The 14,180-nt window shown below is 45.0% G+C and overlaps 1 protein-coding gene across 3 annotated transcripts in view; it reads right to left on the bottom strand.

Moving 5' to 3' along the window:
* VAPB (VAMP associated protein B and C) overlaps nt 1-14,180 on the bottom strand; it is a 45,530-nt gene that overhangs the window by 6,697 nt on the left and 24,653 nt on the right. For all 3 annotated transcript variants that reach the window (XM_019943984.3, XM_004319658.3, XM_019943983.2), the window contains exon 3: nt 2,754-2,857. In XM_019943984.3, the coding sequence (XP_019799543.1) occupies nt 2,754-2,857 (104 nt within the window). The remainder of the gene's footprint in view (nt 1-2,753; nt 2,858-14,180) is intronic.

Raw genomic sequence — 14,180 nt, 5'->3', positions numbered from 1 at the left:
GGCAGGTACAGTCAATGGAATAGCATGCCATTCAAGGGATACTGAGGAGTGTTTAATTGCATGGGGGAAATTCGCAGGATGTTAAGTGAAGAAACTACAAGCAATATCTTAAGTCTGTTCCTCTGCACGCGCGCGCGCACACACACACAGTGTACGTGTGCCTGCGTGCGTGTGTCAAAAGAACATCAGGCAAGGATCATCTCTGGGTGCCAAAAATCACCAAGTGAAAGACTGCTCGCCGGCAAGCAGGATGTTCATGTGGTCTCCAAGTATCTGATCACTCTGAGTATCACAGATTACCTATTAACCACAAGGGGAAAATGTGCTTTGACACTGGGGAGAGTTGGCATTCACCATCTTAACCAAGTAATCAAACTTAGTGTCACCAAAAGAGGGACAACACGGCATTAAACGCCTTCTAATATGGTGCATCATACATGACACCACCTAGGGAATATTCTTGCCAAAATAAAAAAAAAAGAAAGCAAAAACATTTAACCTGAATTTAATCATGAGGAAATAATTGGACAAATCCAGAATGTGGGACATTCTGCAAGTCAACTGGCCTGGACTGTAAAAAGGGTGAGGGTGCTCCAGGAGAAGAAAACCTAAAGGCCATTTCTGGACCAACTGGAAAATGGTGACCATGGGTATGGGTTTCTCTATCAAACATTACTGAATTAATGTTAAGCTTCTTAGCTGTGACAATGGGACTGTGGCTATGTACGAGGCTGTCCTTGTCTGAAGCAGTTACAGGTGGCGAAGGGTCATGAAGTCTGTGTCTTACAGCCAAGTAGTTCAGCAAAAAAGGAAGTTTATGACAGCAACGAAGCAAACGTGGCAAAATGTTAAACGGTGCATCTTAGTAAAGGTTAGATGAGTAGGCACTACTATTTTTTCAACTTTCTGTATATCACAATATAAAGAAAAATATTTTAAAGTAAAGAAAAAGCACAAGGCTCTCATTAACAGTGGTTGGGTTTAGTATAAACAAATTACAGGTCACTTAGTTTTATTTTTGCTCATTTGTATATTTCCAAAATTTCCAACAATGTACATTTCATATAAAAAATTTTTAACTGTTATAAAAGTTATCATGGAAGCAAAATTCACCTTTATTGTATATAGAGTGCCTGGCCTATAACAGTGCTCAGATAAAACAGCTGCCAGATGCCAGACACTACGCCAAGTTCTACATACACAGCACAGTTAATCCCACCACAGCCACGTGAACTAGGTGTTCATCCCCATTTTACACGTGACCAAACCCTCAAGAGAGTTAATGAACATCGCCCCAGGCCACAATGTTAGTAAGAGGCAGAACTCAGCTTCACACCCAAGGCACCCAAGCCCATGCTCTTCTCACCAAGCCATGCAGCAGAAGCCAAACAGATTATATTCCTGGATATTCCACATTCTGCATTTGCCATACATTTCCTTGGTCACACAAAGTAACATGAAGTGACACATCATGTTCCAGGAAATAAAAGTAGCGAATGTCTCAACAGTCATTCCTCTTCGAAGGAATCTTAAAGGAAGCCTACTCTCCCTGATCTCTCTGAAACCCCCAAATATCTAGCTTACCCTTCATTTCCTACCCAGAAGTTAAACATGCGTGAAGGTGGTCGGTTATGCTTTTCCGAGATGAAAAGCAGCAGCTGTGTGGTGGCACGGGGACACGAAGGTAGGCTGTGCATGAAAACAGCACCTAGTATACAACTGTGAAAGAGAAGCAGCGGTACAGTGTGCATCCCAGCTAACTCAAATTTGCAGCCATTCCTCGGATGACTTCAGTCTCTTAGTTTCAGCTGGCGAACTGCAAAGCAGTGAAAACCTTGCGGCAGTCCTGCCCTTCTTTCCCAAACTGTGAGGGCTACACAGTCTGTCCTCACTGGTGCTGTGGATTTTTTTAAGGTTTATCCGTATATTGTGATACACACTCACAGCACCAGGATGCCTGCTGATTTATTCAAGTGAAACCTTGGGGAAGAACTGCCATTATAATCTTCTTCTAGAAAAATCAATACGAGGGATTGATTGCAGGGCCCCGCCCCCACGGCTACCAAAATCTCAAGTCCCTCACATAAAATGCTAGGACCGCTGGCCCACATCCACAGATGCAGAACCCACAGAAATGAAGGGCCAACTGTAATATATCAATTATTTATTTTATGAAAATGAAGTCATCTTATTTTTACCAAAATTAAGAGACAGAGTTAAACATGTATTTAAGCAGGGGAAAAAAAAAATGAAGGAAACTTGGGGAAAACAACAACAACAACAAAAAACCCAGAATCATGCTTACCAGAACCAAGCATGAAAAAAAAAATGCCTAAAGGGTTGAAGGATATTTAGTATTCAACTCTCTCCCATCCCTCTGGGTTCTGGAAGATGGGGAAGATGTGGTAGGAAGGTTCTCTATAGTGAAAACTGTCCTTTTCTGTGGGGGGAATGGGAGGGGGGTGAAGGGAGAGAATCCTCAGACCATTCAAGACACAATCCACCAGAAGAAGGAACTGCTGAAGGCAACCAGATATAAAAGTCAGAAAAGAAGAGTGTTCTAAAAAGTTACATGAAACGTTAAAATCAAAGTTTTAGAAAAACCATGAAGGCAGTCAAAGCACAAACCTCCCTGAAGGCACCATTCCCCTTTAAAATCAATTTTGACACATTTTGAAATGCATGCACCCACAATTCTGCACCTAATCATTTCTTTTAATTACTGAAAAAAATAAGAAGCATTCAGTACTTACTACTGCTTCCATATCAGAAGTGTCAGTTGGAGCAAACATAGACTGAACCATAAACTTGTGTTTACTTTTCTCATTGGGATCATAATCGAAAGGCTGTAACATCACTGAGAAAGAAAATATTTCATTAGGAGGGTCAGAGCTCGGTTACCAGCAGCCATTTGTTACGTTAATTACTTGTAGTTTGGTTGTAAAGCAGTTTACCAGGACTCTGTCTGAGCCTTCAGAAGCCCCAGGCCTTCAGGATGACCAGGTCTCAAACCTGAGGTCCAGGAAACTGAAGGGACTTCCCCAAGGTCCACCTGCAGGTAGTGGCAGAGCCAGGACTGGGGCTCAGGACCCAGGTCTTCTGATTCCCAGCCCACTGATCTGCCGCTAGGGCACACCTGACCAAACATCTGCTACGGGCCTTACATCCAGGTCAACCAGGTAGAATCACCTGTGCCTGTTTTGCTCAAGAAGACACGTGCAAGTGATCTCTTCAGGAACTAAAACAGAGTAATCCAAGACATCTGAGGAACTGTTTTAGCTTCTCTCTGTCCTATTTCCCACGTCAAGGTCATCAAAGTAATGCTTCAAATGCAATTTTGCCAAGAATGTTAGGGAATTTTCAGAACCAGCACCCTCAGGGCATGGAGAAGACACCACCAGCTTACACCCTTTTTCTCCCTAAGCACCTAGGGGAGTCTCACATAAGGGCTCCCTGACTGAGCACAGCCACTGCGCTGAGCGAGGTGTCGTCCCGTTCTGACCGGCTGCCCTAGGACTTACCACCCTACCCCATTAAATGACAGCTGCTTTCAAATACAGGTTTTGCTACAAGCCTTTGACTAAACCACACATCTCACTAAGTTCCCTGAGAACTAACTTTTCCATACCCAGGAAAAGCCCGCTGTAGCCCTGACCTTGGTAAGAGCTCCCTGGGACTGAGCGTCTCCCTTGGGCCAGAAGCTCGGCTCTGCACTTCAGCTTTATCATTACCTCAAAGGCAGGTAATGTTGTGGAAGTTATTTTGATGGCTGTTTTCCGATGAAAAAACTGAAGCGCAGAAAGGTTGACTAACCTGCCCAAGGTCACACCGCGGAGGAGTGGACACTCCAACGCAGGGGGTCTGACTGGAAAGCCAATGCTCGTGGCCACCATGAGGGGCTGGCTCTCTGTCCTCTGACAGTGCAGGTCCTGTCCTTCTCCACCAGCACCTCTGCTGCTGGGCACTCGTCAGTGTTCTCTTGCCCTTGAACACCACTTAGAACTTCCCAGGTGCTTAAAGCCTCACAATCAACCACCCCCTGCAGCAGATGCAGGGCACCTACCCTAAGCCCTAGCTCATAAAGGAATCGTGAAGGGACTCGACAAAGTGAAGGGACCTGCTCAAGGTCACTGTGCTGGGAAGCAGCAAAACTTCGACCAGGAGCCACGTGCAGTCAGCACCCCTTCAGCCACAATGGACACTCCAATTCGCGACGGGGTCACATCCTGCACGCACCGCAGACCCACCATCACGTATCTTACAGAACCACCCATGATGAGGAAGAGAAATACAAACACCCCCCTCCGTCTTATCTGTAACGAGCCCAATGCCCAGGAGATGAGAGCAATCGGAAGACACGGTTAATTTTCAGAGAAGTTGGCTCTTCAGCTCCAGTGACACTGGATCACACACAGAGAATGGATGGGTCCAGAGACCCTAAGACAACCCCACATAAAGAGCCCCAGGAAGACCTGCTGTTCCCTTTCCACTCTTCTCCCCCTTCCTCCAGGGGGTGTGAGCCAGAAAGAAGGGCTTGGGTTGCAGGCACGTTCTAAAGCAAACTGACCCTTCCTTTTTCTCTCTACCTCGCCCCACACTCCCATCCCCAATGCCTTCGCAATGTCCCAAAAAAGGAAAGTAACTTTTACTAGGGCCTAGTACGGACTAGGCACCAAAGAAGGAATATTTTCCTTAGTTCTCCCATCAGTTCTCACAACAATCATAAAGATGGCCATGTCTTTATGTTCTAGATGAGAAGACAGGGCTTGGTAGCCTCCCTCGAGTCCCATGGACAGCGTATTAACTGACGGAACCAGAGCTCCACATGGGCTTTGTGTCCACAGTCCGACTTCCACACCACAGGTTCTCGAAGTGTTACTCCCAGACCCCGAGACCCACCCCTCAGGCGGTCCATAAAATCAAAACTGCTCATAATACCAAGACGTTACATGTTACATGCTTTTTCCACTGCACTGACATTCGAAGTGATGATCGGCACAAAAGCAAAGGTGGGTGAAACTGCTAGTGCCTGAGTGCAGACTTTACTAAATTCCAACCCCTGACAATGCATCTTAGCACTCTGTACAATGAAATGACAAGTACACATCAAGCATTTCTGCTGCCTTGGGAAAAGCACCTGTGCAACTGTTTGGGTTGTGAGCTCAACTGGACGCTTTCTCATGGAACCATGTACTTGAAAGAACAACCGACAGAAAAACTATGGTTATTCACACCTGGGTATACAGCAGATATTTTCCTGAAAAATGAATGAAGTGAGCCTGTCACTTTAAGGAAAACAACTTATAGTTGTTGCCGGTGACAAAAACCAGGCATTCAAACAAAAGTTAGAATATTGGAAAACCTCTTTCTGCCACCAAGAGCTTCACAGTTTCCTGAAGATTTAAGGACTTTTCCAATGAGATCAGTGGGAACAGTAACGAATGTACTTTTCTGATACTGTATAATGAGATGTCAACAGCTGGAAGATCTGTATAACTCAGCTAGCATAATATTACCAAAGCCATCAAGTGTAAGAGAAACCAATGCATTTTAGTGAAACAAAGTTCAAACGGTTCACTGACAGGGTGTCAGATTCTACACTGTATTAAACTTTAAGAAAGTGTCACTTGTCAAGTTTTGGTATAGTGTCAAAGAATAATGTCTATAATTATCTGAAAAGGCTATTAAAAATACCCTTTCCCTTTCCAATACATATCTGTGGTAAAGGTGGTTTTACTTCATATATATTCACCAAAACAACACATTATAACAGACTGAAATGCAAAAGCAATTGAGAGAATCCAGCCTGTCTTCTATTTAGCCAGAAATCAAGGAGATTTGCAAAACATATTGAATAAAGCCATAATTTTTTTGAAAAGTTATTTTCCACTACAAATGTTACTGTTTGCATATAACTGTATTTATTAAAGTTGTTATTAAAGGAATACTTTTTAAATTTCTCAGTTTAATTTGCAATACGATAAATATTGATACAACCCACAAATCAAAAAAAGCTCTTTTGGTCTTTGATTTCTAAGAGTGTAAAGGGGCCCCGAGACCAAAAGGTCTGACCACCGTTATTCTACATCAAGCTGCCTCGCAGGCCCCTCCAGGAGGAAAATGCTCGTGTTAATAATTCAAGTGAAGGCACTGGTGGCTCTGTGTGGTCCCCTTCGTGGGAGAATGTGCAGTGTGAAACAGAAAGCAACCTCACACAAACCAAGTCTTGAGTCCCGTATGTACCCAGGCCTCGGGTGGAGACAGAAGCACACGTGCACGCGCATGTGTCCCTTACAGGGAGGGGACTGGGGTTCCCTGTGCTCTGCTAACCAAACCACCCTGCAACCTCTTGCTCCACCTCTGGAGAAGGGCGCTGTCTGAGACCCCCTGCCACCCTTGGACCTTGAAGGTGGCATCAGTCCAACTCCAGGCCTAGAGCAGGCTGCCTGCCAAGTCGCCACAGTGCAGAGCTAGACGACCCTCAAGAGGATGTAACTGACATTTAGACCTCGAGGCTCAACAAGAATGTAAGCACACAAAGAAGTGGGTACTGGTGGTAACAAATCACCTTACAGGAGCACTGGAGACAGCAGAGGCGGCGGGTCAAATACCCCTCTGCAAAGGCTGGGACTCATGAAACAGAAACGCAGATGCCCGATGCACTGGTGAGACTGGCAAGGTGAAAACTTTAAGCTGAGTGAAAATGGTGGCCGCTGGTGAACTTCTGCAGCAACTCTCCTTCCACCTAGAGCAGTAGGTGGAAAAGAAGGCGTTTGCCTTCATGGGCCTTCATGGTCATAAAACACTGGATCAATAAGATCAGACTTTCTTCAGAAGAAATGCAGAATATATGCCGCTTAACACACACACACACACACACACACACACACACACACACACACACACCCCTCAGAGAAATGACTTGATTAAATGCAGCATAAAAGCTTCTTATGAGAACCTGAGCAGGTCACAGATCATGTTCATCTGCATCATAATAATGGCAACAGAGCAAATGAATAAAAGTCTAACAAGCACCTCGACACACGCTTTATTATTTTTTTAATCTCAGAATTTTATCTTTAAAATGTCCCTCTCCTTGTTCACATGACCACAATCTCAGCTCAGCTCCTTTCTTGTGGGCTCCCCAATCAGCGTGCGAGAGGGAGGATGTCAAGTGGCACCCAGGCTTTGTGAAATTTCATAAACCCTCGCTGGGCCTCAGCATCTGCACCCTGCTGAACTAACACAGCCCCCAACTCATGTCCAAAAGTTTGTATTTCTCAGCTACGATCATCTCATGTTGAATTCAATTTGTTATACTCTATTAGCTGGAACTTTACGAGAACATGACAGAATAAATGTTGTTAAACGTTTGTTCTTTCGGCTGCATACATGCAAATTGTGACAGAAATTATGTACTTTTTTCCATGACAGGCTATAAAAGAGCTTCCCATTAACTTATTTCACTTGAATACCAGAGACACTGATGATAAAATCCTCTTAAATGAACCATCTATCCTACTTTTAAAATGTATTGCTGATACTACACTAAAAAGAAGCCTGTTACCAGGAGACGGCCGGGAGACCAGGTCACCCACCACTCACCAGCATTAATGCTTTGTCATACAATTTCTGCTATACTGCAGACTGCGAAAGCGTGATCCTGTTAGGAAAGGGGCTTCATGGTCATAAAACACTGGATCAATAAGATCAGACTTTCTTCAGAAGAAATGCAGAATATATGCCGCTTAACACACACACACACACACACACACACACACACACACACACACACACCCCCTCAGAGAGATGACTTGATTAAATGCAGCATAAAAGCTTCTTATGAGAACCTGGTCACAGATCATTTTCATCTGCATCATAATAATGGCAACAGAGCACATGAATAAAAGTCTAACAAGCAACTCGACACACGCTTTATTATTTTTTTAATCTCAGAATTTTATCTTTAAAATGTCCCTCTCCTTGTTCACATGACCACAATCTCAGCTCACCCCACCCCCCAACACCTAAGCCTCTCCAGCTAGATCTCCCCGCCTCCTCCCGGCCTCTCTCTCAGACAAGCTGCCCTGCAGAGCCCTAAAACGCTACAAATTTAATCTCCCCCTAAACACCCTACTCACCATCACGATATTCCTCGGACCAAAAACCTGCTACAAAAAAAAAAGCCTATTTCCCAAGTAAAAAACAATCAATTCAAGTCCACAGCCTGGTTCTCTCAGTTTACTGATATGATCCAACAACAGGCTTCCCTGCTGGTCCAACAGGTGTGCACATGGTTCTGGCCACACCCCCGCACGCAGGTATTCTCCTGTCGTTACCCAAGTCTCCTCTTACCATGTTGGGCCTAGGAGGCTGCCACATCCCTCTCGGTCCCCCTGCCCTACTCACATCTCAGTATGTCACACCTCCCCGGGCTTCATCTGACTCTGAACCTGCCACTAGTCTGACTCTCATGAGGGGGTCTCCAGCTTCAGCGTGCATCAGACCCACCTGGAGTGCTTGTCAAAACACAGGTGGCAGGGTCCCACCTCCAGTTTCTGATTCAACAGGTGGGGCTGAGAACACGTATTTCTAACCTGTTCCCAGCTGCTGCCGCCGGTCCAGGCACCCTACCTGGAGAACACGTGCTGCACGACACCTCCTCACGCCGCAGCTCCTACTAGAATGCTATTTCACACTCTCATCTTACTGGGGATCTTATTCTATCAGCGGACACTACTGATACAGAGTTCTCCCCACATGTTCGCCTTTTCTACCCAATTAAGCTGAGACCAGGACTTCATGCTTTGCTACCTCACATTCTGGGAACTAATCTGCAGCTTTCCACTGGTTGAGGAGTATGCCCCCTCTTCCCTTCCAACATTCAAAGCCCTCTGGAATCATGCTCCCCCCAGAAATCTCCCTGGGCAGCACAGAGAGAGGAAACCCTCTTTAATCCTCAACCCGCTGTCTTCTCTTCTGCCCCACTTCCCAGAGCCACTCACTCTTCATCTCGTGGTTTAAGACAGTGGTTTCCAATCCTCTCATCACCACTGTGCTCTCGCATTCTCTGGCTTTGCTTTCATGCCTCTGTCAAAAGACTGTTCTCTACTAAACTGCATTTACAATGTCATAATGAAGTCACTGCTCCACTTTTTTGAAACTAATCAGAGACACACCAGCACTCTGTCATCAGCTTATGATAACCAGTATTCCACAATGAGGGGACAGAGTTCTAGCCTAAAGCAAAGCGGACATTTTAGTGAGACTGGGTGCCCTTATCGTGAGTAAATTTGTTACTTCCTTCAGGATGCTCAAAATGTTGGAAACATGACTACTTTCCTGGACGTCTGTCTATTCAGGGGCCCATGGATGGAACTAAGAGTCTAGAGGGTAAATAATTAATTTTATCTATTTATAAATTGGTTGACACTGAATTGTCTTTGTGCTCTCTACAGGAGTTTCCAGTTCAGTACAGCCCATCTTAGACAACAAATCCCTCAGAGTCTTACTGATTTATCTGTGCAGAGTTTACAGTGCAAACGTACCCCAGTATCACTGGAAAATGAGGTGTGCAATATACAATCGCTGGCCAAAGAGCATGGCTGACTCACTCTTTTTTACAAATATCTTTTCAAATGCACATCTTTTTTCAAAGCTCCGACACACTTTCCTATCTCCACTAACACTTCATACTGGAATACCACACAGCCTTTCCTGAGTACTCTGGTGTTCTGATTATCAACATCCATTACATGCCACCTTAATATGACCCACAAGCAAGGTCTCTCGGGACTGACCCACTGCACAGGGAGAACGGTGTGCCCTGAGGTTCGGGCAATCCCAGATCCCTGCTGTTACCTTCCCGTACTTGTTCTCTGCGGTGTTCCTGTCCAGGCCTTCACTGTGGCCACCGCTCGCAGCCCTTGCCCTTCACTCTGGCCTGTGATGGGCTGGACATCAGAACAGGGTTAACAGAGAGTCTAAGGTAAGAGTATAAACAGGACAGTCAAGACTAGGGAGCCTAAGTGTAGAATGTGCAAAAGGTGCTGTAACCAGTGAAAGGAACATGACTTTTGGCTGCTCCTCGGCCACGCTGTAGTGAGCTGTACTGAATGTACTTCAGCTAAGTGAGGTGTACTGAATGTACTTGGATAAAGTCCTCTTGATCATGATCTTTGAAAAATGTAAAAACTAAGGAAATTGTGTTACACTCATAAAAAGTGAAACCTAGGATTCTCCTTAAGAAACTTCAATATTACAGTAACCTTTTTTTTTAATAAATTTATTTACTTATTTAGTTTTGGCTGTGTTGGGTCTTCGTTGCTGCACGCGGGCCCCCTCAAGTTGTGGCGAGCGGGGGGTACCCCCCATTGTGGGGCGTGGGCCTCCCACCGCAGTGGCCTCCCCTGCCGCGGAGCATGGGCTCCAGGTGCGCGGGCCTCAGTAGTTACGGCACACGGGCTTCAGTAGCTGTGGTGCACGGGCCCAGCGGCTCCGCGGCATGTGGGATCCCCCCGGACCAGGGCTCGAAACCGGGTCCCCCGCACTGGCAGGCAGGCTCCCAACCACTGCGCCACCAAGGGAAGTCCCTACAGTAAACTTCAAAAAAATCTTTAGAAGCACGATTAAGCTTAATTACTGTTGGCACTTTCCCCCTTTTTTTAAAAACCAGAATCTCATCTGGTGAAAAAGATTAAAGACATCTTTTAAGTATGAATGTGAGTTGTTCTTATCTGAGAGTCATAAAGCTGGTTCGTGAAAACCACTTAGGAAAAGGTTCTGTTTATCAGAGACTTCCCAAGCAAACGATCAATCGAAGAAGAATGTGGCTGTTAAGATGCCCAAACCTCCAAATTTAGCTCCCACTATCAGCACTTGACGGATGAATCCCTGACTTCTTTCTCTAAGGGCAGGGCACTTATACTCCGGACGCTAATCACCTAAAAGCTGCAACCCAAGGTTGGCTGGTCCAGGGCAAGCAAGTACCTCCTTTAAACTGAGTCAGCAAAATCTTAAAAGGATTAATTATCAATTGTAGTACTACCCAATTACGTTACCTGACCGATGTTTCCATCCAAGAAGAGCTGCTGATATGCATTCTCTGTCCTCGGGATTTTATTGGAAGAACTTTACGCTTTAAATGTGACTGAAATAAGTGCTGAAAAGGGCTATATGTCAGGAATAAACACTGCTCCTTAATTCTCTGGATTTTAATTTAAAACACAGATTCAGACACTAGAAGATTTGTGTTGGTTTGTCTTTAATTCATTTTCAATTCCCAGGGTACACTTAGTAAAGTGTATCTGTACCTAAATATTGGTATCTTTAATGACTGTTTCCGATGCCCCCCCCACCAAACAGATATTTTGCATTTCTAATTTCCTTGGTACAAAGGCAACCAATATGCATAATTGAACTGCAAATGGAAGCGTGCTTGCTACTTTAGTGAAATTAGAATTCAGTGAAGGCTATAAAAATATTCAACTTAATATCATATTACAGGAAGCCTAAGCATTTTTGATGGGCCCATAATTTTACCACTTCACCTGCTGTATCCGCTGGCAAACATGGTTTGGAATATTAATGGAAAACCCCCTCATTATGAAACTGCAGTATTAAAACAAAAAAATCCACAACACTAACAGCTTACCACAGACATTTTCAGAAATTGTCTACCTTAAAAATATTTTCCCACCAGACAGTTCAGAAAACAGATTTAATTCTGTAAAGCTAGAACAAATGGAGAGACCCCCCACTGCTTCAAACAATTCATTAATTCAAAAAGTTCTATTTTCCTTGCATTTAAAATCTCTAGAGGAGAAAATCCAATCTCCTCTCCTCCAATCTCCATTTAAGTGTGCCTATTTTGCTGAGGTCCAGATTTGAATAATTCAAAACCGTCTCTAGCAGATGGTGCGTATCAAGGGGCAAGGGGCCAAAACCATGGCATTCTGGGCCAATTAATGCAAACACAAAGCACCCAGCACCCTCCCACCTACTGCCTGCCTCATCCAACAGGCACAGATCCCAGAAGGGGCTGTCAGAGGGAGATGCAAGGAGCACCTATCTAAAGGACAAAGAAAAGGAGTCAGAGACCCGAGTGACCGGATCCCCAAACACTCCTTTGCAAAGTCCACATGTTTTCACCTACCGACACAAGAAGTTTAGGTTATACCTGTTTCCAACTGTAACTTTACCACCTGAGTTTATACAAGAGTTGTTGTGTTTTTTTTAAGGGCCCAATGAGTGATGTGCCGTCTTCTGAAGAAGAGACATGACAGGTCAGCGTCTGGACTTTCGATGCATAATGTAAGGTCCTGCGAATATCAGATTAAGCTGACAGCTGAGAAGAGTTTCACAGGGTGTGTCTGAAAGACATCTGACAGCTGGAAAGTCTCAATCCCCCATCAAAACCCTGATCTGTGTGCCCTCAGACCTCAGTCTGTGTTGCCAGCTCCATGGGTGGATACCATCCCCCTCCTCCTCTTTCCCCTCCTCCTTGCCCCCCTCTCTCAAAGAATGATTTATAACCTTTCCTGTCAGCTAGCACATCCCAAGGGTTTTCAGAGATGGGAAAAAAATAATGTACTAGTCATGTCCTTTTCAGGTATGCTGTGACATTCTGTGTGGTAGGCAGGGCAATGCTGGTAGTATTTTCAGTTGATTTGATGACCTCCTTTTCATAGACTGTATTTGAAAATTTACTAGTGACTTTTCACTATAAAACAAATGCATATTATAGAAAGAAGAAAAACAAAAATTTCTTCTTAAATTAGAAAAATTTCATAAATTAGTAAAATGTATAGGATTGATTTATTTCTAAAAAGGCAATTCAAATATGTACGATCCACCTAGATCCAACAGAAACTAGCCAGTTTTTGTCAAAGCTAGTGGAAGAAAAATGCAATCCCACTCTCGTACCACGCTTCCCGTTAAAATCCTTCAGCACTGGTAAATACTCTGTGAGGCGGATACCACTCCCTCCACCTCACAAATGAGAAAACTGGAACCTAGGGTGGTTAAGAGTATTGGCACAGGTCAGCCGACAGGCTAAACAGCAGGGTTGGGCTTCCCGGTTCAGGTCTCCGAAGCCCAGCTCTAACGCCCTCTGAGTAGAGCGGGTGCAGCCCAGCTCAGCCCAGCTCAGCCGCGCGCTCGTGCGCGCGGGAAGGGAAGGCCGGCCTCCGAGCCCTCTGTGCTGCCCGGCCGCCGGGCGCCTCCTTCTCCTGAGGACAGTCTCTCTCACCCGCAGGAACCCGGGAACCCCACGTCCTCACCCAGATGCCATCACGTGGCTGCATTTTAACAAGACCCTTGGAAAAGTGCAGTGCTTTCACCCCAAGACATGAACGTCTAGTAAATGATACAGCGGCCCCTCAGCACGGAAAACTACAGCAAGTGGAGGCTGGTCTCCTCTGCCGACTGATGAGGCTGTCCCGAAAATGCAACAAAATCTGGCTTTACCCAGGTGCACCCCAAGCACTGAGACCGATACACACCAAATAAAAACAAAGGAGGCCTTTCTCATGTGTAAACATAATCTTGTCTCATTAGGAGGAAGGTCTGCAGACCCATGGACATTTTGTTATTCAGTGGCTTTTTCCCCCAAGTACATGACATTTTGAGAGCCAAGGTATTTTGCTTTACATTCATTTGTAAGTGGGGCCATCCCCTAACACTGTTGAGGCAGTTCAGTGTCACCAAAGAGCCACTAGATCAGGACAGACACCTGGCTTCAAATACTAGCTCGGCCACTAATCACCCATGTGCCTGTAGGTATTCACGCCCACTCTCTGAACCTTACCTTCTTATCTGCAAAAGGAAGGCCACAACCACAAAATCTTGGTCTTCCTTAAGGAGGCAGACATAAATCAAAACAAATGCCCAGGGTTCGTTATTACTTTAAAAAACACTCCTCTGATGGGGGAGGGGTGAATCTTTCTGAAAGAGATACACATATACTCACACACGTTTATACTTCATATTGGAAAGCACACCTACACTGTACAACTGCCCGTTGAGACTATTCAGAAAACGATGTTGCTGCCCCATGTCTACTGTGAAAACATCTAAGTCTCATCTACTGACAACCTTACTCAAATTTGACATGGGCAAGGAAATCAAGAGGTAAAGAAGAAGTCAATTTAAAAAGGGAATTAAAGATACCAGCTGCCCTT

This window comes from Tursiops truncatus, chromosome 15 (assembly GCF_011762595.2).
Source record: "Tursiops truncatus isolate mTurTru1 chromosome 15, mTurTru1.mat.Y, whole genome shotgun sequence".
In the NCBI taxonomy this organism is placed as follows: domain Eukaryota; kingdom Metazoa; phylum Chordata; class Mammalia; order Artiodactyla; family Delphinidae; genus Tursiops; species Tursiops truncatus.
Note: the sequence above shows the minus strand (reverse complement) of the source record. Positions and strands in the feature narration are given on the sequence as shown.